General features: G+C 55.7%; 1 protein-coding gene and 3 pseudogenes across 1 annotated transcript; all 4 read right to left on the reverse strand.

Annotated features, from left to right (window-relative positions):
- Nucleotides 1–2,271: 2,271 nt before the first annotated feature.
- LOC115383898 (ras-related and estrogen-regulated growth inhibitor-like) lies at nucleotides 2,272–5,314 on the reverse strand. Its single transcript, XM_030086102.1, is given in 10 exon segments — nucleotides 2,272–2,309; nucleotides 2,312–2,379; nucleotides 2,476–2,547; nucleotides 2,614–2,722; nucleotides 3,136–3,157; nucleotides 3,160–3,276; nucleotides 3,343–3,416; nucleotides 3,490–3,546; nucleotides 4,115–4,205; nucleotides 5,303–5,314. Coding segments are annotated over 10 exon segments (660 nt in total).
- Nucleotides 5,315–5,328: 14 nt separating this feature from the next.
- On the reverse strand, nucleotides 5,329–7,736 carry LOC115383734 (NADH-ubiquinone oxidoreductase 75 kDa subunit, mitochondrial-like; annotated as a pseudogene).
- LOC115383899 (NADH-ubiquinone oxidoreductase 75 kDa subunit, mitochondrial-like) lies at nucleotides 7,728–10,241 on the reverse strand (annotated as a pseudogene).
- Nucleotides 10,242–12,439: 2,198 nt separating this feature from the next.
- The window catches only part of LOC115383900 (mitogen-activated protein kinase kinase kinase kinase 4-like), a 23,650-nt pseudogene continuing 14,155 nt past the window's right edge, over nucleotides 12,440–21,934 (reverse strand).

The raw sequence follows: 21,934 nt of genomic DNA on the forward strand, positions 1-21,934 counted from the left end.
TTTTCCACCTGTGGCTGAGTTTGCAGACAGATCTGTGTCGGCGGAGGAGTCAGAGACTCTGTGTTCGAACCGGCCTTGAATTTCTTCAAACTTTGAACGAGCCCAGGCTGTTTGTGCGTCTGAGTGGCCGGGCGCCGTGATTGGCTGCCCGGCTCCTGATGCCTGCCGCGGGGAAGCTGCCGATTGGCCGCCGCTGTCACGATGCCGGCGTGAGTCATCCTCTATTCTGGGCGTGCGGCGCCGACATGGGGTCGCGACCTTTCGTCTCTGTGGTGACCACTGTAGTGTCATCACGCTTCCTGCCCGCCCCCCTCCGCTGACCGCCGGCCTCCATCATCCACCCAGGCTCGACCGTCTCCGTCATGTTTCCTCCCACGCCGCAGTGACACCGGATCACCAACAGCAAATCAGGCATCAGTATCAATTACTGCTGTTTCACAACCAGCAGCAGGTCGGCGATGGAACAAGGACTGTCTGAACTACAATCACTAAAAGACGCCGCCTTCACCGTCTCATGCAATGATAAATGATCCCAGACTGCTTGAGTTAGGCCTGAGATTTATCTCAACCAACGGGACATTTTCACTCATTGTTTCTGATTCAGAGCGTTATTTCGGTGCCATGTTGACACAGAAATATAGGTTTTAGTTCACAGTGAAGCCAAACAGTCATTATGCTCCGGTTTATCCCTCATAAATCCCCCATAAAAGATCCAACGAGTCGCTTTCCCCTGCGCCGTTCCACCGCCGACAATTAAAACTACATTATTAAAAAGTCATCGCAGACAGTTGACTCGACCGAACGGACGAAGCTAAAAATAACAGAGAAATTCGGGCTCAAAAGCAAAATGCGGAGCAGGACTTATTTTTACCCTCGGGGCTCTTTTAAAAGGCCTGTGGGGTTGTGTGGGTGGCTGCTTGGTGGTAGCTGGGTGGAGCAGTGGATGGGATAATAAATGGTCACAGGGTGGACACAGTGGAGCAGTGGAGCGATGGAGATCCAGGCCTCCGGTTTGCCATGATTCCTGCAGATAAAACCGGCTGAAGGAGTTTTTCCCTCCCCCGTTACTCTTCATCTCGCTTTCTGTATTTTCTACTGTGTTCCTCTTTTTCCCCTCCTTCTCCGTCGGCGGCTTTTTCCCTCAAGGCAGAGTTCAGAAGTTCAGGGAAGAGCGGAAGAGGCTGTTCCGGCAGTCAGGTTCATTCTTCACTCAGTGTTTAACGTCGACACCGAACAGGCCGGACCCTGATGAGCTCCACCGTCTTCACAGTCAGGAAAGATTCGCCATCTGAAACATTGTTCCGACTGAGAGCAAAGCTGTTTAATCAGAAACTCTGCTTGAACAGGGGGAACTTTATTTAACAAGCCACGTGACTGCACTGCCCCCTACTGGAGGAAGCATCATCTAACAACCCAACAACAACCTGGGTGTCCAGCTTAAAAACAGTTTAAAAACTTTTACTTCAAAAGATGCTTGAAGAAAACAGTCATGATTTAATTCCATTGATGTCAGTGTTGCTCTGGACAGAAGCGACTCATCACTGCCTCCTACTGTGGAAAGTGGTACTGCTTTAATTTCACACAGTGCCTTTAAATAAATGCTGGATTTTTGCATCTTGTGTGAATCTATCAGGATTTTCAGTGCAGCCGGGACATCATGTGTCCTCTGTCTCCTCCGAATAACCTCATCCCGACTCGTTAAACCGTCTGCTGACTTTTAAAAGGCTTCTGATCCACCGAGGTGATTGAAACCGGCTGCAAACCGCCGCATCCCTCTCAGTCCACAACTCAAATTCTCCCAAATCTGTGAAAAGTCACTGGACTGCACGCATGTGTTGTGCGCTCCACCACTTTATTTTTTGTGTTTAGGAGTCTCCAGAGAAATGTCGCCTGGAACGTGAGTCCCTCTGGTCACTAACTCAGTCCTCATCGCGTCCGAGAGGCAGAAGTTTCAGATCTGAGGAAAACAACGACTGAAACAGGCTTAAAGCTGAAAACTAAAGTTCAGAAATCGTTTGAGAGAGAAGGAGTAACACGACACTGCCACCTGATGGATGGCAGAGGTATTACCTCAAGGTCAAGGCGTCTGAACTCGTCTCCCTTCAAGGAAATTTGTTTGGACAAGCTTAAGTGTTTGGCAGTCTGTCTTTAAAACATCGCTCACGTGTTTACTGACGACGGCCGCAGTGAAAGAACACGAGAAGAGAACAGAAGACGTCGTTTTCTGGAAGGGGAACCAGTGGAGCGGCCGGGCCGGTCGGTTGGCGGCGGTCACCACTGCATGGTCTTGGACCGGGTCAGTTTCTGGTCAGAGCGTGGCGGACAGTCAGCATGTAGGAGCGGCGGTCCGGCAGGGGGCGCTGCTGGTCCAGCACCAGCCTGTCACACAGTGGGGGGGGGGGGGGTCGAACTCATCACCGGGGCGCCACAGTTTGACCAACGGTGGCCGGCTGGCTCTCACGGCCGATACAACACCTGATGAGCTGAAGCACCGCAGCCTCCACGGCCAGCGCGGCCTCGGCCACGGACAGCTCCCTGAAGCCACACCTGGACAGTCGAAACCAGCGGCGTCACCGACGCGCTCAGGGCCACGTGCACGAGATTCAGCCAGACCGAAGGACACTCGCCTTAAATCCTTCGCCAGCACGCTGTCCTTCCTCCGTCGTCACCTCCCTGCCGATTTCCAAATCCGCCTTGTTGGCTACCAGCACTGTGGGAACCACTGACACACACACACACACACACACGCAGTTAACAGGTTATCCTGTCAACACACAACCTACAGAGTGCGAGACAGTCCGCCAAACATGGACTGTGCGAAACGGTGAGAATAGACAGACGTGACGCCGAGGCAGAGCAGAGCGGCGGACAGTCAAACAGCCAGTTCCTGTGGAGATCATGCAGGCGGCTGCAGGGTTTTCAGGACGCTCACTGAGGTTAAAGCATCCTGAAATGTCCAGAAACTGGAGGACACTGTCAGGGTGATCGGACGTCTCAGAGAGCTGCGGGCAGATCAGCACTGCTTTTCTTTAAATCAATACATCACTCTTTATTTCTGCAACACTAATCCGTCCTCCAGTCGTCTCGTGGCCTGAAGCGCAGCTTCCTTCAGCGGCGTGTGAGCGATGGTCTCACCCAGGCTCTGTTTGGTCCTGGTCCGATGAGCGTCTTGAGTCGCGGGACCTCCGTGAAGCTGCAGCGCTGCGTGATGGAGTAGAGCAGCAGGAAGCCGTCGGCCCAGCGGATGGAGGCCTCCAGCGAAGCCGCCGAGCTCTCCTGAGGGGCGGACAGCTCGGTCACGCTGCGTCTGTCGCCCGTGCCCGCGCGTCTCGCCGAGCTCACCTTCCAAGCAACGTCCAAGATCTCCAGATCCACAGACTCCTGGTCCACCGTGCGGCTGCACCTGTAGGTCACGTCTGCAGAGAAGCACAGCGACGCGGCGCTCTCAGCTGCGCCCGCCAGCGGGACGAACGGGGTCGGCGGACCTACCCTTCTTGCGGTCGTACTCTCCGATGGAAGCGTTGGTTACGAAGCGGACGCACAGGGCTGGAGACACAAAGCAGAGACAGGCAGTGAAGAAGTCTCTCGTGCTCTCACATTAACGGGCTGAGTTACAGGCCGCATCCTCTCTGCTGCAGCAAACGCTGGCCCGAGGCCCGGCGTGGGGCCTGCAGCTCACTTCTCCTCAGAGCTGCCCGCTGTGTTTAAATGCAGGCTGCTTCTCCTGTGTCTGGCTGGAAGAGCCTGCAGAGCTCGTGTTTGTTTGACTTGCTGAAGGGCTGGCTGTATTTTAGTGAGTATAATAAAAGTTCACTGCCTGAGCTGCCGTCGCAGCCTCTACAAAAGCAAAAAACCCAGTTTTCATTCAGGCGTTCTGTCTACGTGTGGCCCAGCAGACAGAGGCGGCAGTCCGCCGTCCTCTCCTCCGGAATCTTCTCCTGAGGCGCTCACTCCTCCGGTCTTGTGTGTGGTTTCCATTTTAGCAGAAACCCTTCAAAACTGTGTCCGAGACTAAACTTGACCTCTTTCGCTCACCGGTGATCGGCCCGGTTACACAACCCGCCACCCAGCGCATCCTCGTTTTTTCCACTCACTCCCCAGGGCGCACTTCCACCTGTCTTTCCAGTGTTGTGCGCTCCCAGCACCAGCAGCTTCAGAGGGGACCATTTCCTGCTTGTTAGGCTCCTTCCTCCTTCATGAAAGCCCTGCAGGAGGGGTGGGGGGCAAAAAGAGCGTTTCCTAACAAGCTCATCTGAAAGTTTCCCCCAACAGGATATGGAGTGAGAAGAACAGCTAATGCAAGAATGCCTGAATCTAAAACATTTAATAAAACACTCTTCTGCGGCTCAGGCTCGTTGTCGCTCGTGCGTCAATTTCAAAAAGCTCAGAATCAGTTCTATTGGTCATAATATCAGACTTAGACCGGTTAGACTGCTAAATTCAATCATCGCCGCAGCACCAAACACCAGTTTTGACATCAAATGTTAAAAAAAAACACACTGTACCTTCTAGGTGAAGTTCAGATGTGGAGATGTTCATTACAGACCGGCGTGTTCGGCGACTGACACTGAGCAGGCTGCAAACCGGAGGGATGGGACAGTCCTCTGTTTGTGTTTGGGTAGAAGACCAACCTCTCTCTTCCTTCCCTCCCTCCCTCCTTCTCTCCTCTCTCTCCCTAAGGGGATAAAATAACACGAAACTCATTTTACTCTGGAAACCGAGTCTAACTTCATGTGCAGATCTCACTCAGGAGACTCACACACTCTTATCTTGAACATCTCCTACACTGGAACATGTTATCGGTCCCTTTAGTGACACTCGGTGCATTTAGACAGAGTTAAAAAACACAGCAGGAGTTCTGAACGCATCCGAAGCGAGTTTTTAAATCCTGGTTATCATAACGCAGGGCGGCCGGGACGCTCTCTGCTGAACCGCGCATGCTTCAGCAGCGCAGGCACAACTTCACGGACACAGCTTGGCAAACGGCCCGCGGGGAGCTTGCGGTTTGTTTTCCAGGTTTTGATTCAAGGCGTCGGCCGTGAACACAAAGCGCGACAAGTGGTTGATGGAGAGGAGGCGGACATGACCAAAGAAAGGAAGGCTGGGAGGGTTTCAGCGTCTCCCCTCCGCTGTGAACGCTTCCAGCCTGAGCTCTGATGAAAACACGAGGCTGATTATCAACCAGCAGATCTGAACCTTAGTCGCTCTTTTACTGAAACGTAAAACCGTGGAACACGAAGCAAGAAGCCGAGGACCAAATGGAACAAAGTGACTTTTGTAGGAGTTTATTTATATTTTGTACGTTCTTCAGCATCATTCAACAAGCTCGCTCACGGGAGTGAAAACGATTTACAACAAGCATCGAGGACAGGTTTAAATTAAAGAGCAACACCAAGTCTGTCGGGGGGGAGGCGTGAGGGTGTTTTCAGAGGAGGAGGGGCTCAGCAGACGGACGGCTCCTCCACGGCTGCCGCTCCTTCCGTCACGGCTTTCACGCACTTGGCCATCGTCTGGGACGCTCTGCTGATGGAGTCTGGAGACAGAGACGGCGCTTCAAGCGTGTGCTTTTCAGAGGGAGACACACACTCACACACGCGCACACACTCACACACTTACCTGTCATGTAGAAGTCCTTTGCTGAAAGCTGCGGCGGCACCAGGGGGGCTGCCAGGAGGTCCTGGTTCCCGTCTGGAGGAGAGAAAAGACTGATTGAAGAAAGCGTAGACGTTTCTGAGCTCCGGTCCGTCTGCCGAGCTCAGTAAAACCGTTATCCAAAGGCGATGTGGAGGCGATGGTCCACCGGGAGGCGCAGCCGGGTGGTCGAGACAGTGTGTACCTGAGCCACTCCAGCGCCTGTCTGAAGTAGTTGGCCTCCTCCACGTCGTCGTAGCGGACCCAGGTTGGGAGCCACCTCGCCAGCCGGGCCCGCACCTCCTCCAGAGGAGTCGTAGGGCAGCGCGACGCCGGCCAGCTGCAAACACGCCGGCACGGCGCTGTGAGTCACACCGAGCTCAGTGCGCGCGCGCAGGCTGCGTGTGTTGATGTGTGTGTGTGAGAGAGCGCCTCCTCACCTCGGAGATGGCTCTGATGACCTTCCAGTCCTCCCGGGCCAGGCCCGGCGCCGTGGACCGCCACCTTGGTGTGCTGGCTCCGGCCCTCGGTGTTCACATAGGTGGCGTTCTTCTCGGTGTAGGCCGCCCCGGGCAGGATGATGTCCGCCATCGGCGCTCCCGACGTCCCCGTGATGACCTGGAGGCGTCCGAGAGCCGGCGTTAGAAGAGGAACCCCTTGCAGACTCAGGGAGCGGGACCCGGCCGGGCGAGCGTACCCTGGTAGATGATGAGGCTGTTCTGGGGCAGTCCGCTCGGCTGATGCAGCCGGCGTCGGCTCCCAGCAGGAAACAGGACTTTGGGCGGGTTCTTCCTGATGGCGTCCACGCCGGCCTTGTAGCCCAGATCCAACGCGGCCACCTGACTCGCCACCCTGAACACACACACGTACGTTTTCTCTGGGTCAGACCGGCTGCTCCTCGGTCGCTGTGCTTCCACAGACCTGCTGGAGGCGCCGTACCTGTGCAGGACATTGAGGACCTTCCAGCCGTCCTCCACGCCGCTGCTGGCCCGGGCGTTCTGAGCGATGGTGGAGACGGCGCTCAGGATGGCGGCGCCGTCGTCCCTCTGCAGGGCGCTGCTGCCCACCACCACCACGGGGCGCTTGGCGGCTGAGAGCACCTGCAGACGGACGGACAGAAGAGAACCGCTCAAAACAAGCAGCCACAGAAAAGCGTCCCTCCGTGAGGATCACGAACGTCCGTGTGTGTCCCACCTGGCAGAAGGGGTGTGTGCCGTTGGCCAGCTCCTTCAGGACGGAGGTTTCTTCTCCCCAGGTGGTCGTAGGTGTAGCTCAGGTCGACCCCGTGACCCACCACGGCGACCTGGAGCTCGTTGTGGAGCCAGCTGACGGAGGAGACGCGCCCGTGGTGAGAACGCTGAAGGAAAGCCAGTCGGACGACGGCGCAGGACGTGAGGAGTGTGGTGTTCCTTTACCTCTTGCGGATTCGGGCGTTGAACAGGAGGGCCTCGTACCGCGGGTTCGTTCCCACCAGCAGCAGGAGGTCGCACTCCTCGATCCCGGCGATCCGGGAGTTCAGCAGGTAGTTGGAGCGCGGTCCGAGCTGAGACCAGACAGAGACGGTGAAAAGGGCTGAAGGCGCCGATACGCGTGTGACGGCCCAGCGAGGCCGGGCGGCCTTCCTCACCCGGCGCCGGCCGTGGGGAACACCTCCTCCGTACACAGGTTCTCCGAGTTGAGTCTGTTGAGGACGTCCTTGGAGGGCGACGAGCGCCTCGGCGTCGGCCATGCCTCCCGCGATGGCGGCGACGTCGTTGCCCTGCACGCTCTGGAGCTGCACAAACCACACAACACACACACAAGGTCAAACGCACGGTGGACGGGGGAAGCGCCCCGCTGCAGGGAAACGAAGAGAAAGACACTTACTGCTCCGGCAACACGAGTGAGAGCATCCTCCCAGGTGGTCGGGGTCAGCTGACCCGACTCGTCCTTCACCATCGGCTGGGTCAGCCGCTGCCTCTTCAGACCGTCATAACGCAAACCTGGATGTGGACATTACAGGAAACACAGGTGAATGAGATCCAGCCGCTTCTTCCCGGCCTGCAGGTCTCACTGTGGGCCCCACCTGGTCTTGTCAGAAATCCACTCTTCGTTGACGTCCTCGTTCAGCCGGGAGGCATCACCCTCATATCACCTCCCCTCCTCTGGTGCTCACCACGATGTTACTCCCCACAGCGTCCAACACGTCGATGGACTCTGTTTTCCTGCAGGGAAGACAGAAGACGAGTATTTACACCTCTGCCGATTGGAGCAATGCTTTAAAAAAAGTGGTGCGAGTATCAGAAGGTCCCCACCTTGTCTCCCAGGGACGTGCAGTGAAAGCGTAGGGTTTGGAGGTGAGCGCGCCCACGGGACACACGTCGATCACGTTGCCCGACAGCTCTGACATGAACATTTTCCTCCACGTACGTCCCAATCTGCAGGTTGTTTCCCTCTGCCTGTCGTTCCCAGGTCCTCCACTCCAGCGATTTCACTGGCAAAACTGTCCGAAGACACAGCGTGACGCCGGGGATCTGGATAAGCCAGAACGTACCGAGACCGCAGGCCGGCTGCACCTACCGAACGCAGCGTGTGCACTGGATAAGCGCGTCATGATGGTTTGATGAGCGGCCCGATGTTCTTGTCCCCACTGCCCGCTTTCCTTCTGAGAAGCGGCTGCGGTCCGAGGCCGAACTGCATGGACTGATCCTGAGAGCAGAGGTGAAGGTCACGTCTGAACCGCAGCCTGCAAGACATCCCACGGCGACTCTGCTCATCAGGGCTTACCTGCAGTCGCACTCTCCTCCTTGATCACAAATGGGACAGTCCAGCGGGTGGTTGGCCAACAGGAACGCTTCCATCACTCCCTCCCTGCAGACACAACAACAGGCTTGATCAGTGAAGCTCCACGAAACGCATGTAAAGCTTGAATTGGGAAACCACAGCTCGGACCTGGCTTTGCGTGTCTTCTCTGAGTTGGTCAGGATGTTCCACACCCTTCATCACAGGCATGGCGCAGGCTGCAACGGGCTACAGACAACATTTCCAACAGTTACTTAAACGTGCAGATTTACCGAAGAGTGACTTGCTCAGATTTGTTCCGCCACCTTTGGTGCTTTTTCGATTTCCACCAGACACATGCGGCAGTTTCCCGCCACTGAGAGTCGCTCGTGGTAGCAGAACCTGGGGATCTGAATGCCTGCTTTCTCGCATGCCTGAGCAGAACAGAACATGGGAAAAATGAAGACATTTAAAGGAAATCTGAACAGACTCGTAAAACGCACATAATCAAAACACTTTCTGCAATATTTTAGTTAAATTGACCTCCAAACACAAGGCACTCTCAGCTCTACCATGTTTTAATCAATGTCTGCAATGAGCGAGTCTTCCTTAATTTCTTACCTGCAACACGGTCGTTCCAGGCAACACCTCTACTGGTTTCCCGTCCAAAACACTTCCACCATGTTGCTGGCAGCACGCACTGAAGTACGCACTGGAATCAACACAAAGCAGGCAACCAAGTGAAGGCACGAGTCTCAGACGACCTTTTCTTAAGAAACACACAAACAGATCTTAGGGTTGGGAGACGCCAGGCTGCCCTTGGCGGCCCCGGCGAGAGCTCGCCCGACGGTCGGCAGTCGCAGCATGATGCTGTGGATGGAGCCATACGAGATAAATGTGCTAATTTCAAGAACTCAGCACGAACAAATACTCTACAACCTGAACATTTGGTGCACAACAAATACAAATACAACAGAAAAGCACATCAGAAAAGAACAAACAAACAGAGGTTTTAAAAAACACCTCCAATGACTGCTTGCTCTAGAGATTCCTGATTGAGTACCTCAGTTATTATTACTTAATACACTTTTCATGACCTACATTTACGGATTAATTCAAAGATCCTACTTCTTTATTCACGATTAACAAATTTATGAAGAAATCCACCATATTGCTGCACTGCTAACTGAATCTTTAAAAACTGAGACACATTTATCCCCAAAAGGTTTTGTGTTTCATTTAAGGTCATATTATGAACCTTAAATGACTCCTCAGCAGTCATCAGGTCAGCTCCTCAGTGCACAAACACTCAACACACAGTGAACTGGGTTACTTTTAGGCTTCACCTGTAAAGGACTTCACATTAGGATATTTATCCTCAAGGATGACAGATTCATCAAGTCCAAGCAGAGTTCAACACTCAATACCTGAGTATATAACCACAACCTGCTCAGCCGTGTTACGTATCGTAGCTGTCACTGTCAACAACAACAAACACTGCAGCGCCCTAAATACGTCCCGAGAATATTACACAGATATGACACGGAGACTAACTCAATAACAAGAGTTAATAAATGTTTAATAATTAGATAAAATACGCGCACCTTCCAGTGGGGGCTCCTTGCTGGCAGGCTAACAGTTAGCTAGTCAAGGACACGGAGGCGGCATGTTGTTAGAGGGTACGTGACGCCGTAAGGTCAAAAACGGACGTTTCCGTTCACGGAACCGAATAAAGCAGACAGAATCAAGTATTTTCATTAACGCACGATGTGTAGTGGGTGCTTACCTTTCGCTATTTGGCCTTCTGGACCAGAACAGCGCTGACTTAGAAGTGAGAGGCTATGGCGTTAGCGGAAATCACTTTGTCCCACTTCCGGTTTGATGGAGTTCTCACGTTTCACAATAAAAATCTTATTTTCTGCTCAGCCGTAGATACGATTTGACATTTTAACAACATCAAATGATAAAATAATAAAATAATAAATCGCAGCATTTCATCACGAACACTTACTTGATGAAGAGCCAGTTTTTATCCGTACAATCATCACATTCAAACCAAAGGGGGGAAATGCTCTGGCAACAACTCATAGATAACTCTTTATTTAATTTCATATTAATCTATCAATATTCACGTACTGATACTTCCCCGAGCTCCTATTATATCGACAATGAGAAAAAAAATAAAACTTATAATGAAGAAGTTGAACTTCCGGTACGATGGACTACATCCGGGTACTGTTGGAATAACGCTTGACTACAAATAATAGAAAATAGAGATTAAAAATCAAGGCTAAAAATCATACTGTATACTTATACTTCTTTAAAACTAATTTTTGAAATTCTAAACTATCCAGGAGTGTTTCCAGTCACCAGTGGATTTATTTCAATTCGAAATAGTGAAAGTTGCATGGGTCCACATAAATGTGATTGACTGCAACTGGACAGGTTTTCATTTGATGAATTCCACCCATAGATATTTATGATAATTAAGAATGACTCAGCACTGTAAATTACTTCTGATTTTATTCAATGGAAAAAAAGACCATCAGGAAAATACAGTAATTCCCATAGTACACACAGAGGACATAAATTAGAGGCATGGCAGAGCAACGTTTGAAGGGAATCATGTCACCTGGCACCGTCTGAGCCGCGCAGCCAGGGGCACAAAACACCGTGCACGATGTCGGATGTCGAGGAATCAGTGAAATGACACTTCTGGACTTGTGTAATTCACAAAGTGAGCAAAAGGTAATTATTCCTGTACACAAACGTCTAAATGATAGTACAAAAAAGGGGATAATACAAAATACAAAAACAGGAAGGGAGTACAGGGGGGAAAGGGAAGTGGGTTTGGGGGAAACCGCCCTCAAAATAAACCAAATATTCATATGGATGCACATTGGTTTAACGAAACAATTGCTTCTGTAAACATTTTCAACATAAGGTGTGCATTACATTTTCAAAAACCACTGCAGTCGCATATTTATTTGAAAGGTTATATAATAAAAACAAGACTAAAAACTAAGTCCGAGTTAAAAATATGCCGCTTCGTTCACGCTGCCGTCTGGAGTGGTTCTGTAACACTGCTGGAGGAACGGGAGGTCTGTGGCCTTCATTGCTTTTTCTCAAACCTGACCGTTGAAAGCACCGCGTTGCAATGTCTGCCTGCAGCTCTCAGACAGCGAAGGCACCACCTTAAACTGAGAGCGGAGTCCGTGGATGTCAAGTTTCTCATTCATACGTGCAACAGGATGGATTCTACGTGAAACAGAGGAGTGAAAACGAGTGCGAAATGACGAGCGGGTCTGGCATCTCCGCTGAGGCGTCACGAGAGGCGCGAGGGGGGGGGGGGAAGCGGGACGCAGGAAGAGTTCTGGGATGGGAGCGAAGGTTCGGTCAGAGTGGTGTGGAAGCAACCGGCTGTGCGACAACGAAAAGAGGTCCGACGCCGAATCGCACGGCTGATTCTGATTCCAGAGAGTTCCCGCCAAATCCAAACCAGATGGAGACGCTTTCTAAGGCAGCTAAATATGAAGTTTCCTTCAAAACACAGAGTGAGATGAAGACACGGAACTGTGCAGGTGGAGGACAATCAAACCTCGGTTCCCTTACTGGCCTCCATGCTACCTTGACGGCCACCTGCTAATTCACAGTTTATCCGAGCCCTACTTATAACGGACGTTAAAGGAGAAACCCACGGAGAGCTGTGAGGAGCCTCACACTTCTGGCTGTTCGGCTGGTCCGACACTTCCTGTCAGCGACTCAAGACTTCGCGATGAGAGAAATGACATGCTGCTAATAAATAGTGGATTTTTCCTTTAAATCTCCTTTATAAGTGTCGTCGTGCGCTTCATTAATGTGCAGCAAGTCACATACAAAGTGTACAGTGTATTTCAAAGAACAAACTGGGGCTAATGTCGTCATGCTGTCGTAAGCGGGGCTCCTCCGGCCGGCGTAGCCTGCAGCGCACGAGGCAAACGTGGTTAAAGGTGTCTGGACGAACGGGCTCGCATCCAGTACCCTGTTTTAACATCGACGAGGTCCCTAGCAAGTCTTCACCGCGAGGAGGTGAAGGAGGCAGATTTACACGGGGAGCAGATGTAGTGTGGCGTCTGACCCGACCGGGACGCGGATTAAAGCACTGCTACAGACGAGTCGGTCCCGCAGACACACCTCAAGTTTTACTATGACACTTAAAGATTTACGGTGACCCCCCCCCACTCATCCCCCGACGGGAGGTAGAGGACGGGGCGAGAAGAGCCTGGAGGCTCGTGGGGGGGGGGTCAGTGAAACACATCCAGCCCTGGCTCTGTTTCACCTTTACAGTCCAATACGTTGTTTGTTTTTCCAAGTCGGTAACGGGAGGCTGTTCCTCCGGCTTCAGCCTCGCGGCTGAGTTCTCTTCTTCTTCGTCTTCATCGTTGTTGTCGGTAAACGTCACAATGGTCATCTCTTGGTCACGTTGTGGGCGCGAGGCTCGCCGTCTACCAGCTCATGAGGGAGGAGCGTCCCAGGGTCATGAAGTAGACTTGACTGGCGCCGCCGGGACGCACAGAGGCGAAGAAGACCTGCGAGCGGAGGGACAAACCAAAGCGTGTGAGCCGAGTCAGGAGAGAAAACCACGTCTCCTCCCCGAGCGTGTCCACGCTGATCCGTCTCCAGGAGGACGGCAGCCGTCCTCACCTTGTCGTTCCTCTCGCACAGGAACTTCAGCCTCTGGGCCCTCTTGTGCATGAAGACGCCGTCCAGGTGGCCCGTCTCCACGGAGCGGATCTCGATGGCCTTCTCGCCCCAGCCCATGATCTGGTTTGACCTAATGTAGGCTGCACAGCCAGAGGCAGCGGGACGGAGGTCAGAAAGTCACAGGAACACTCTGTTTTTTTCATTTTGTTGACAAGCAGGGCGGATTTTCGGCGTTCCTTACCCACTGAAGTGGGCATTTCCCCCCACTGCAGCACCACGTCCTTGGTGATGCGGCCGTAGGTGTTGACGTAGACGCCCTCGTCCTCGTAGCAGACCAGCAGCTCGATGCCGTCGGTGTTGGGCAGGATGATGATGGCGTGGCACTGGATGCTGGTCTGGATCTGGCGGCACACGGAGGACAGGAGGGTTGAAGCGAGGGAAGGAGCGAGGGAGGGGCGAAGGCGCCAGACGGCCGCGGGTGTGGGGGCTCACGTGCGTGGGCAGGTAGATGTCGTAAACGGCGCCGGAGTCCACGTCCACGGCGTGGAAGCCTGAGCAGGAGCCATAGATGACCTTTAACCTCTGACCTTCTTCTACAGTCAGGTCCACCAGCAGAGGCTTGTGCACCAGGTCACCGAACGACTGCGGCAAGCAGGAAAACGAAAGAGTCAGCCAGAACACCAGAGCCTGAAGAGATCCAGAGGGCGCCGGTTTACCTTGAAGGCCATGAATTTGTGGTACGGTTTGGGAGCCCAGGCGTAAACCTCCACCGCGTTCTTCAGAGCCAGAACCAGGAACTTGATCCTCTCATACTTCACTGCAACGACAGGACAAGACGTTGAGCGCGGGTCTGACCCGACCCCTCCCTGCCTCTGAGGACGACACGCACCGACTTTGTAGTGCACGCAGCCCTCCAGGTCGCCCACGTTCACCCAGCCCTGCTTCTTCTCCACCTCGGGGTCGTTGTGCAAAATCTTGTTCCGGAGCCAGGACAGGTAGTAGACCCGCAGTTTGTTCTTCTTCCCTGCAGGAGCGGAGCTCCGTCAGCCGCGCCAAGAAATAACACGAGCAGCTAAAAAGCAGCAGAACCGTCTTTTCTGCGGTCCGGTACCTGATATGGTGACCAGGACGTTGAGCCCCTCCAGGACGTCCATCTGCTGGATGCGGCGCCGGTTGATCAGGGGGTAAACTTTGCCCTGACCGCTGCGGTCCAGCAGCATCAGCCGCTCTCCGTCCCCACCAGCAGATTCACTCCTGAACGTCGCAAACACGCAAAAACCTCATCAGTCCTCTCATGGCCAGCAGGACAGACAACTCGGAAGGAACGCTGCAGCGAGCTGAAAGCTCACTGCCGTTTACCCCAGAGCGCCGCGCACAGGATCTCGGAGTTGAACCTCTTCTTGTACTTGCGGATCTCCGGAGTGTCGCTCGGCGGACGCGTGTTGACCGGGTTCACGTTGACCACCGAGCCCTTGCGGGACGGGTCGGCCCTCAGGGGGTCGGCCAGACGTCCGTCTTGCCCAAATCCTGCTGGAGACACGACGGGCGGCGGAAAACATCAGGTCTACGCTGTTAGTGGAGTCATTTTCATAAGCTGCTATCATTCTTCTCTTCCTTTGTCGTTGGAGCATCTGGAGTTCGTCACATTACTTAGTTTTGGTCTAAAATGAGGAGAAGGTTTTCCTCTGTAACTCACCCATGTTGTTGAGGGAGCTGCCGCTGGATGGAGAGATCTGAAGGAGGCGTGGGTCGATGAAGGGAGTGAAGGAGGAGGAAGACTTGTGTTTGGACATGGAGTTGCTCTCTGACTGGGACTGCCGGAGACAGCGGACATTTAGAAAACGACACGCCGACAGAAAGCCAGCCGATCAGATCCACAAAACCACAAAGTGCCGGTGTGTTAGTCTCCGTGAAGCCAGTCCGGGTGAATGCGTTAGTGAGAGAAACACTGTGTTTGCTGGGAGTGTTAGAGAAGAAACTGCTCCTGATTAATCCCAGAGCGACGGCGATCAATCCTCCACCACTCGACGCAGTTTGGTTAAAGAATCAGAACAAACAGGCGGAACGATTCGGGATCACGTTCGCCCGTTCACCACACCAGCCATGCCACCTTTGATTTAAAGACGCTATCGTGCAAAGTCCTGTTAAAAAAGAAAGGATTCACTGCTGGTTAGTTTCATCAAAGCCCCGGTTTAGTCGTCTCCGTGCCGTGGCGGCGTTGTCCCACCGGGTGGCGCCAGTGTTAGCAGGGAAGGAGCAGTGAGGGGAGAGAGGCTGCAGGCCGAGCGAGAGAGAAGCCACCAGGAGGAGGAGGAGCCGCCCGGACCGAGCCCGTCCGAGCCGTGTGACGGGACGTACCTCGATGGCAGAGAGCTCGTCCAGCGAGATCTGAGGGGACATGGCGGGGCCGGCGAGGCTGGATGAGGAGGGGAAGGGGGAGGAGGAGGGGGTGGAGGCGGAGGAGGATGGGATGGTGGTGGAGGTGTGGTGGAGGAGGAGGAGGAGGGGGAGGGGGGAGTGATGGCTCTGCTGGATAAGGTCTGGGAGGTGGTGTATGCGGCCGGCAAAGCTGTTTTTCTCTGGGAGGCCGTGGCCAGAGCCGGGGGTGGAGGAGGAGGAGGAGGAGGAGGAGGAGAGGCTGACCAGACGCTTTATGTCAGCTGTGCTCTGGAAGCAAGAACAGGCACATGTGGGCTCCAGCAAGCAGGAGGGGAGGAGGAGGAGGAGGAGGAGGAGGAGGAGGAGGAGGAGGAGGGGAGGAGGATGCATGAAAGCCTCCATCTCTAAAATCACAACAGATTCTGTACACAACACTGTAAATGTAAACTACAACATTTGGAACAGTCGATCATCCTTCAGCTCCAGTCAAATGGGACCAAATCAAAACAAAACACACACAACACACACACACACACACACAAATTACACTACGTGACCAAATGTCCACTCTTCTCTGTTCTTGGGTAGAAGTGTTTTTTTTCTGTCTATTTGTGCTACAAGTAAAAGTAAAATACTAGATTTGCCTTTTAAACTTTGTTTTAAGACCAGGGCCATGAAGCCTCTGAGTTCCGTTTTTCTGCAGCACTCCGTGTGGAAAAGAGCCTGAAAGCCTCGTGTGCCTCAGTGAGGGAGTTTCATACAGCCGGGACTCTGGTAAAACCAGTCCTTCAGCTGACAGAGCTACATGTGTTGCAAAGCGTCACGTTTCTGTGAATAACACCTCTAAAAATTAAAGATAATTCCTGATATTTGTGCACCGAACAAAAATCTGTTATTTCAAAGACACAAAGCAAAGTGTGGAGATCATAACGGCCGTACGTTTGAACCATTCATGTCGAGAAGTGATGGAGAAGCACTTTCCACCCAGGAACTAAATGCTGAGAATTCATCCTCCCATCATCCCTTCAACGTGGACACGTGTTTAAACCTCGAGGACGGACCGGCGGTGTGTCCCTGAACACTGCAGCATGGGATCCAGCATGGAGCTTCCGGGCGAGCGGCTCTGTCTCACCTGTCTGATGACCAGAGTTCCGTCTTTGGAGGGCGTGAGGGCCTGGTCGCTCTCCGAGTCTTCCACCAGCATGGTCTTGGCGGACTCCGTCTCTCCGTTGCTGAGCCTCCTGCAAAAGCCACGGGGATATCTGATGTCCCACAACCAGACGGGCGTTAACAGCCATGCAGGGAAGACACGATGGATTGAACAATTTGAGGACGACCGCGGCAGAAAGCGGAGCGTGCGCGCCGCCGCCGCCGTGCGTACCCGGCTCTGGAGTCCTCGGCTCCCGAGGTGGACCTCCCCCGCCTCCTGCTCCACCTCCTCCGTCGTCCCGTCGGTCGTGCCCGACTCGTCGCTGGAGGAGGAGTAGTCGGTCACTTTGTGCAGCGGCCGCACGTCGTCCACCGCCCGAGCTCCTTGGCCAGGGCGGTCAGGTCCTGCGGGAGCAGCGAGGAGGCGTCACACGACCAGAAGATTCAGCCACAGAACGGCTCTCTGACTCAAGACAGTCTGAAAGGAAGCTGCGAGCCATCCCTCCTCTCTGGTCAGCTCTCCGTGTATAAAGCAACACGAGCAGCAGAGGGAAACGCTGAGACGACGTGGTCAGTCCCTCCAGACAACTGTCCCCACAGCCAATACCTGGGCTTCTTGCTCTGGATTTCACAGATGTTTTTCCATAAGTGGCAACTGATTTAAAGAATAAAGATCCTTGCATGGCTTGCAGTTTTGTGAATTTCAACAACCCCCAAACCTCACAAACTACATGCTTTGTTGTCAATTTCCAGCTGGAACTGTCACAAAAAAGCAACAGTTACACCAGATAGTTCACAAAGTTTGGCTTTTACAATGATAAATGTGGCTTCAGGATTCTGGAGGGACTGAAAAAAGTGGTTTTGGTCAGGCGAGCACTGAGGAGGAGGAGGAGGAGGAGGAGGAGGAAGGACACTTCCCAAACAGTTTATCCAACAACAACAACGCCAGGTGTGATCTGCCCACCGAGACACGGAAACAAGGGAGGGTGAGTTTGCATTCAAATGTACTGGCATTCAAATCCCGGCTCAGGAGACCGCGGCGGGGAAGGGGGAGGGGCTTCTCGGGGCTCCGGTGGCGGCAGGCAGGGAGAGAACCGGGAGGTTCAGTGGCAGGCGGGAAGAAGAGGAGCTCATGAAAAGCAGGGATAGACAGCGATTCCCACAAAAAGGGTCTCGGTCGTGATGCAAGGAGGGATTCAGGGGTTCGAGCAGGGCGGGGGTGAGACGGGTCGTCCGTTGAGGGGCTTACCACGTCGGCCTGAACAGTCAGGAACCAGTGGATTCGCCACAAGGGGGGGAAGAATTCGAGGTAGGAAATAGAGCAGAAACCAGTCGGTTCCCATTGACGGCTTTGAGATGAAGCAGCGCGGCGGCGGCGGCGGCGGCGGCGGCGGCGGCGGCGGGAGGAGGACTTACCGCCGGGCGGGTGGGCCGGGCCAGGTTCTTCTCTTCTGGTTTTTGGAGGCGTTTTCAGGCCGCTGGAGAGGAGAGCCTTCAGATTTAGAGGAAGCTGCGCGGAGACAAAAGGAAACGGCGTCAGCGCTGATCGCGAGGGGCCGAGCGAAGGGAGGGGAAAGCCGAGGCAGCGGTTCAGTACCGGGGGACTCACAGCGTGGCCGGAAGCGGTCCCCCGGGCTGGCCTGGGAGCTGGAGTTGGAGGAGCCGGAGGAGCTGCCGCTGCCGGCCGGGACTGCAGCTTCTCCACCCGATCCCACAGGGGGCGCTGCTCCACGTTACTGACACACACACACACACACACACACACACACACAGAGTGAGCCTGCCGCAGACCAGAGGCTCGCCGGCCCCTCGGAGCTCCCTCCCCTCACCTGCCGGCGTTCCTCTGGCCGACCGGCTGCGCCGGCAGCGGAGACTCCCGGCGGGACAGCACCGGAGACCTGGACGTCGTCCTCACCGGCACCTGGAGGACACACAGCCGCAGATCCTCAACCCGCGAGAAAAGAAACGCCCCGAGAGACACCCGACGGCGGCGGAGGGACTCCAACCCCCAAAGCCAGATGTGAACAATGCAAACGACTGTTTCAGTCCTACGAAAACCCGGAGTGACACAAACGGCATGGTGGGTGGAGGGACATGAGGTGGAGGAGGGGCCGGCGGGGCGGGGGAAGGTGGTCCCTTACCTTGGGAGGCACCTCCTCGCTGCCGGCCGCAGCCTGGGGGTGGTGGAGGGGAGGTTGGGGTTGGGAGTCAGTGCGTGCGGGAGATGGGTGGTGGTGCTGGGAGCGCAGGTGGAGCTGAGCAAAGCTAGAGGCCACGCCCCCGGACTCGCTGAAGGACTGCGAGCGGGCCACCACGGGCGGCGGCGGCGGAGGAGGAGAGGGGGCGGCGCTGTTGCTGCTCTTTAGAGCGGCCAGGTGGGACCACTGCACCTTATAGGGGGGGCGAGGAGGGAGAGAGGGAGGGGGGGGAGGGGGGGGGGTGAGACAAGCAGACAACACAGTGAGACATGAGGGAAGATGTGTGTGGCTTCAATAGATACACACATGCACACAGGAGACGACGCACAACACGGAACGATGGAGGGACTCACTCCTCTGCACCGACCACACCGGGACTAACCACAACCACGCCTTCACTCGCTCACACACACGGCGAGAAAACTGCCACAAACACACGGTTCACCGATAACACACACACACACGCACCTACCACACCGTTTAAAACCGGGAGTGAGGAAGAGAGGGGGGGGAGGGGGGGGGGGAGGAGGGGGAGGAGTTACCTGAGGCTCCATGGGGCGGTGCATGGCCGACGCCTCGGAGGAGCCGCCGTTGGAGAAGGGCTCAGAGGAGCGGGGAGGCAGGGGGGCTGCTTGGGAGCGGGGGCGGTCTGAGGGGAGCCCTGAATGTTCTTGCGGTAGCGCTCGTCGGCCTGGGGCGAGGAAAGGCGGAGCCACAGAGGAGAGAGGGGATGAGGGTGAGGGTGGGATCCGCGGTTACCGTTACCGTTTACCGGCAATGAACACGATCGGCGATCACAGTCATCATGCTGGAAGCCGTACAGACAAACACGAACATGTGAGGCTCTGCTGAGGAAGCGTGTCTGTCGTTACTCAAACAGCGGAGGGAAAGACGGCGGTTATTGACACGACATCGCCGCCGGTTAGTTCGCGGCTCAGTCGTCCACATGCAGGAGCCACGCCGCAGAAACGTCACAGCCAGACCGCACAGGTCCGGCCGGACGAGGAAAAGCAGCCTTCAGGAGGAACGACGGGGCAATCCTCAAACCCAGAGGCCGCGGGTCGTCCGGCTTCGCTGGTGACCGAACGGTCTTTATTAGTGAGACACGGTGCGGTTTTAATGTCATTCAAAGAAGACAGGGTCTGTGTCGCTCGCAGGATTACCAGACTCTGTGTGACGGCAGAGCAAGCAGCAGCTGGAAGGAGCAGGCAGAGGAGGAGGAGGAGGAGGAGGAGGAGGAGGAGGTTCACCTCTCTGATTGGCTGAGGATGACAGGCTGGGCCGGCCTGTCGGGCTCCGAGCCTTCTGCCTGGGAGGGCTTACAGTCAGGGGGGGAGTCGGCCACGGGGGGGCTCGGGGGGTCTGGGACCCGACTGGGACCGCTCCTCAGAGTCTACCCTCTGGGTGCTGCTGCCGCTGTCTGGGGGGGCCGCCTGGGGGGCTCCGGACTCCTCGCAGGCGCCCCTCGCCAGGGCGGCGGTGGCGTCCAGGACCTGGGCTCTCGGGGCGGAGACCAGGGCCCTGCCGTCGGGGGGCAGGGTGGAGGTGTGGGGGGGTTTGCTACTGTCTGGGGGGGCTCTGGTCTTGTCGCCGGGCGGCGCTCGGGGCTCGTGCTGCAGCGACAGCAGGTAGGCCTGCTCCTGCTGCAGCCGCTTATGCAGCCGCTCGGCTTTGCGCTGCTCCTCCAGCTCCCGCCACTTGAACTCCTGTGGCGGCAGAGCGGAGGGGGGGTTCAGGGGGGGTCAGGGGGGGGGGGGCAGCTGGCCTGGGCCGGGTCAACCCATTCTGACAAGCAGCCTGTTTGAGGGGTTAAACCGTTAAAGAAGATCACATGTTTTAACAGGCAGTCTGCAGAGACACCACCTCAGTCGTCATGAGAACAAACTGAACCGAGACGTTTCTCACTCTGCATGCGAGCGTCGCTGGAAGTCTCTCTGCAGAGTGTGTGTGTGTGTGTGTGAGAGACGGACCAGCAGCATGGCCTGCTCCCGCAGCAGCTGCTCCTGCAGCATCTCCAGGTGCCTCTGCTCCTCCTCCAGCTGGCGCCGGATGTACTGTGGGGAGGAGAGGCGGTGTGAGCGGCGGTGAGTGGGCGTGGCTCCACACGACGGCCCGTCCGTCGCCAAACCTGCTCGCGGTCGTTCCTCCTCTTCTCGTCCTCGGCGCGCCGGCGCTCCTCCTCCTCTTTGCGCCGGCGGTCCATCTCCTCCATGCGCCGCTTCTCCTCCTGCTCGCGCCGCCGCTGCTCGCGCTCCTGCTGCCGCCGCATCTCGCGCTCGCGCCGCTGTTGCTGTTGGTTCCAGAACAAACGGGAGTGACTGACCGGAAGCGGCGAGGCTCGCCGGCGGGGTTCAGGTCTCTGGAGGGAAGCGCCGGGCCGACCTCCTCCAGCCGCCGCCGCTGCTCCTTCTGCTGCTCGATGCGCTTCTGCCTCTCGGCCAGCAGCTGGCGCTTGTACTCCTCCTGCTCCCGCAGCTGCTGCTCCTGCAGGAGCTGCTGGTGGCGCAGCGCCTCCGAGCGCTCCTTGTTCTCCTGCTGCAGGCGGATGAAGTCGCGGCGCAGGGTGGACTCTCCGGGGACGTTGACGATGGAGCTGGGGGACGGGAGAGTCGGGGTCAGGGGTCAGATGAGCCTCGGACGGGAGGGGAGGGGAGCGAGGGCGTCGGCCGGCGTACCTGGGCTCTCCTTCCTGCTCCGGAGGATCCTCCTCCTCCTCCTCGCTGCCGCTGTACTCGTACTCCGTCTCATCTGAGCGTGGGAAATAAAGAAGGACCAAACAGTCAGGAGGGAACGGTCTGCCATCTGACCTCAGAACAAGCCTGAGATCACCACCACGGCAAAGGCAGCCTGTTCAGACGGGAAGGGGAAAAGACGGCCGCACCTTTCTCGCCCCTCTTCTTCTTGGTGCGGTCGATGTGGTCTTTGAGCTGGATGCGGACCTGCCTCTCGTTGGGCTGGTCGCGGATGAAGGGGTGCTTCAGCAGCTGCTCGGTGGGCGGGCGCTGCGTGTTCTTCACCAGGCAGCTCTCGATGAAGCTGAAGAATTCTTGGACCTGCGGCGTCGGCAGGTGAGAGAGTTTTCATGAAGAGGACCGAAGCCAAGCCGACGCCTCCGCCAACAAGATCAGATTCCA

Source organism: Salarias fasciatus (assembly GCF_902148845.1).
Source record: "Salarias fasciatus chromosome 23 unlocalized genomic scaffold, fSalaFa1.1 super_scaffold_20, whole genome shotgun sequence".
NCBI lineage: Eukaryota > Metazoa > Chordata > Actinopteri > Blenniiformes > Blenniidae > Salarias > Salarias fasciatus.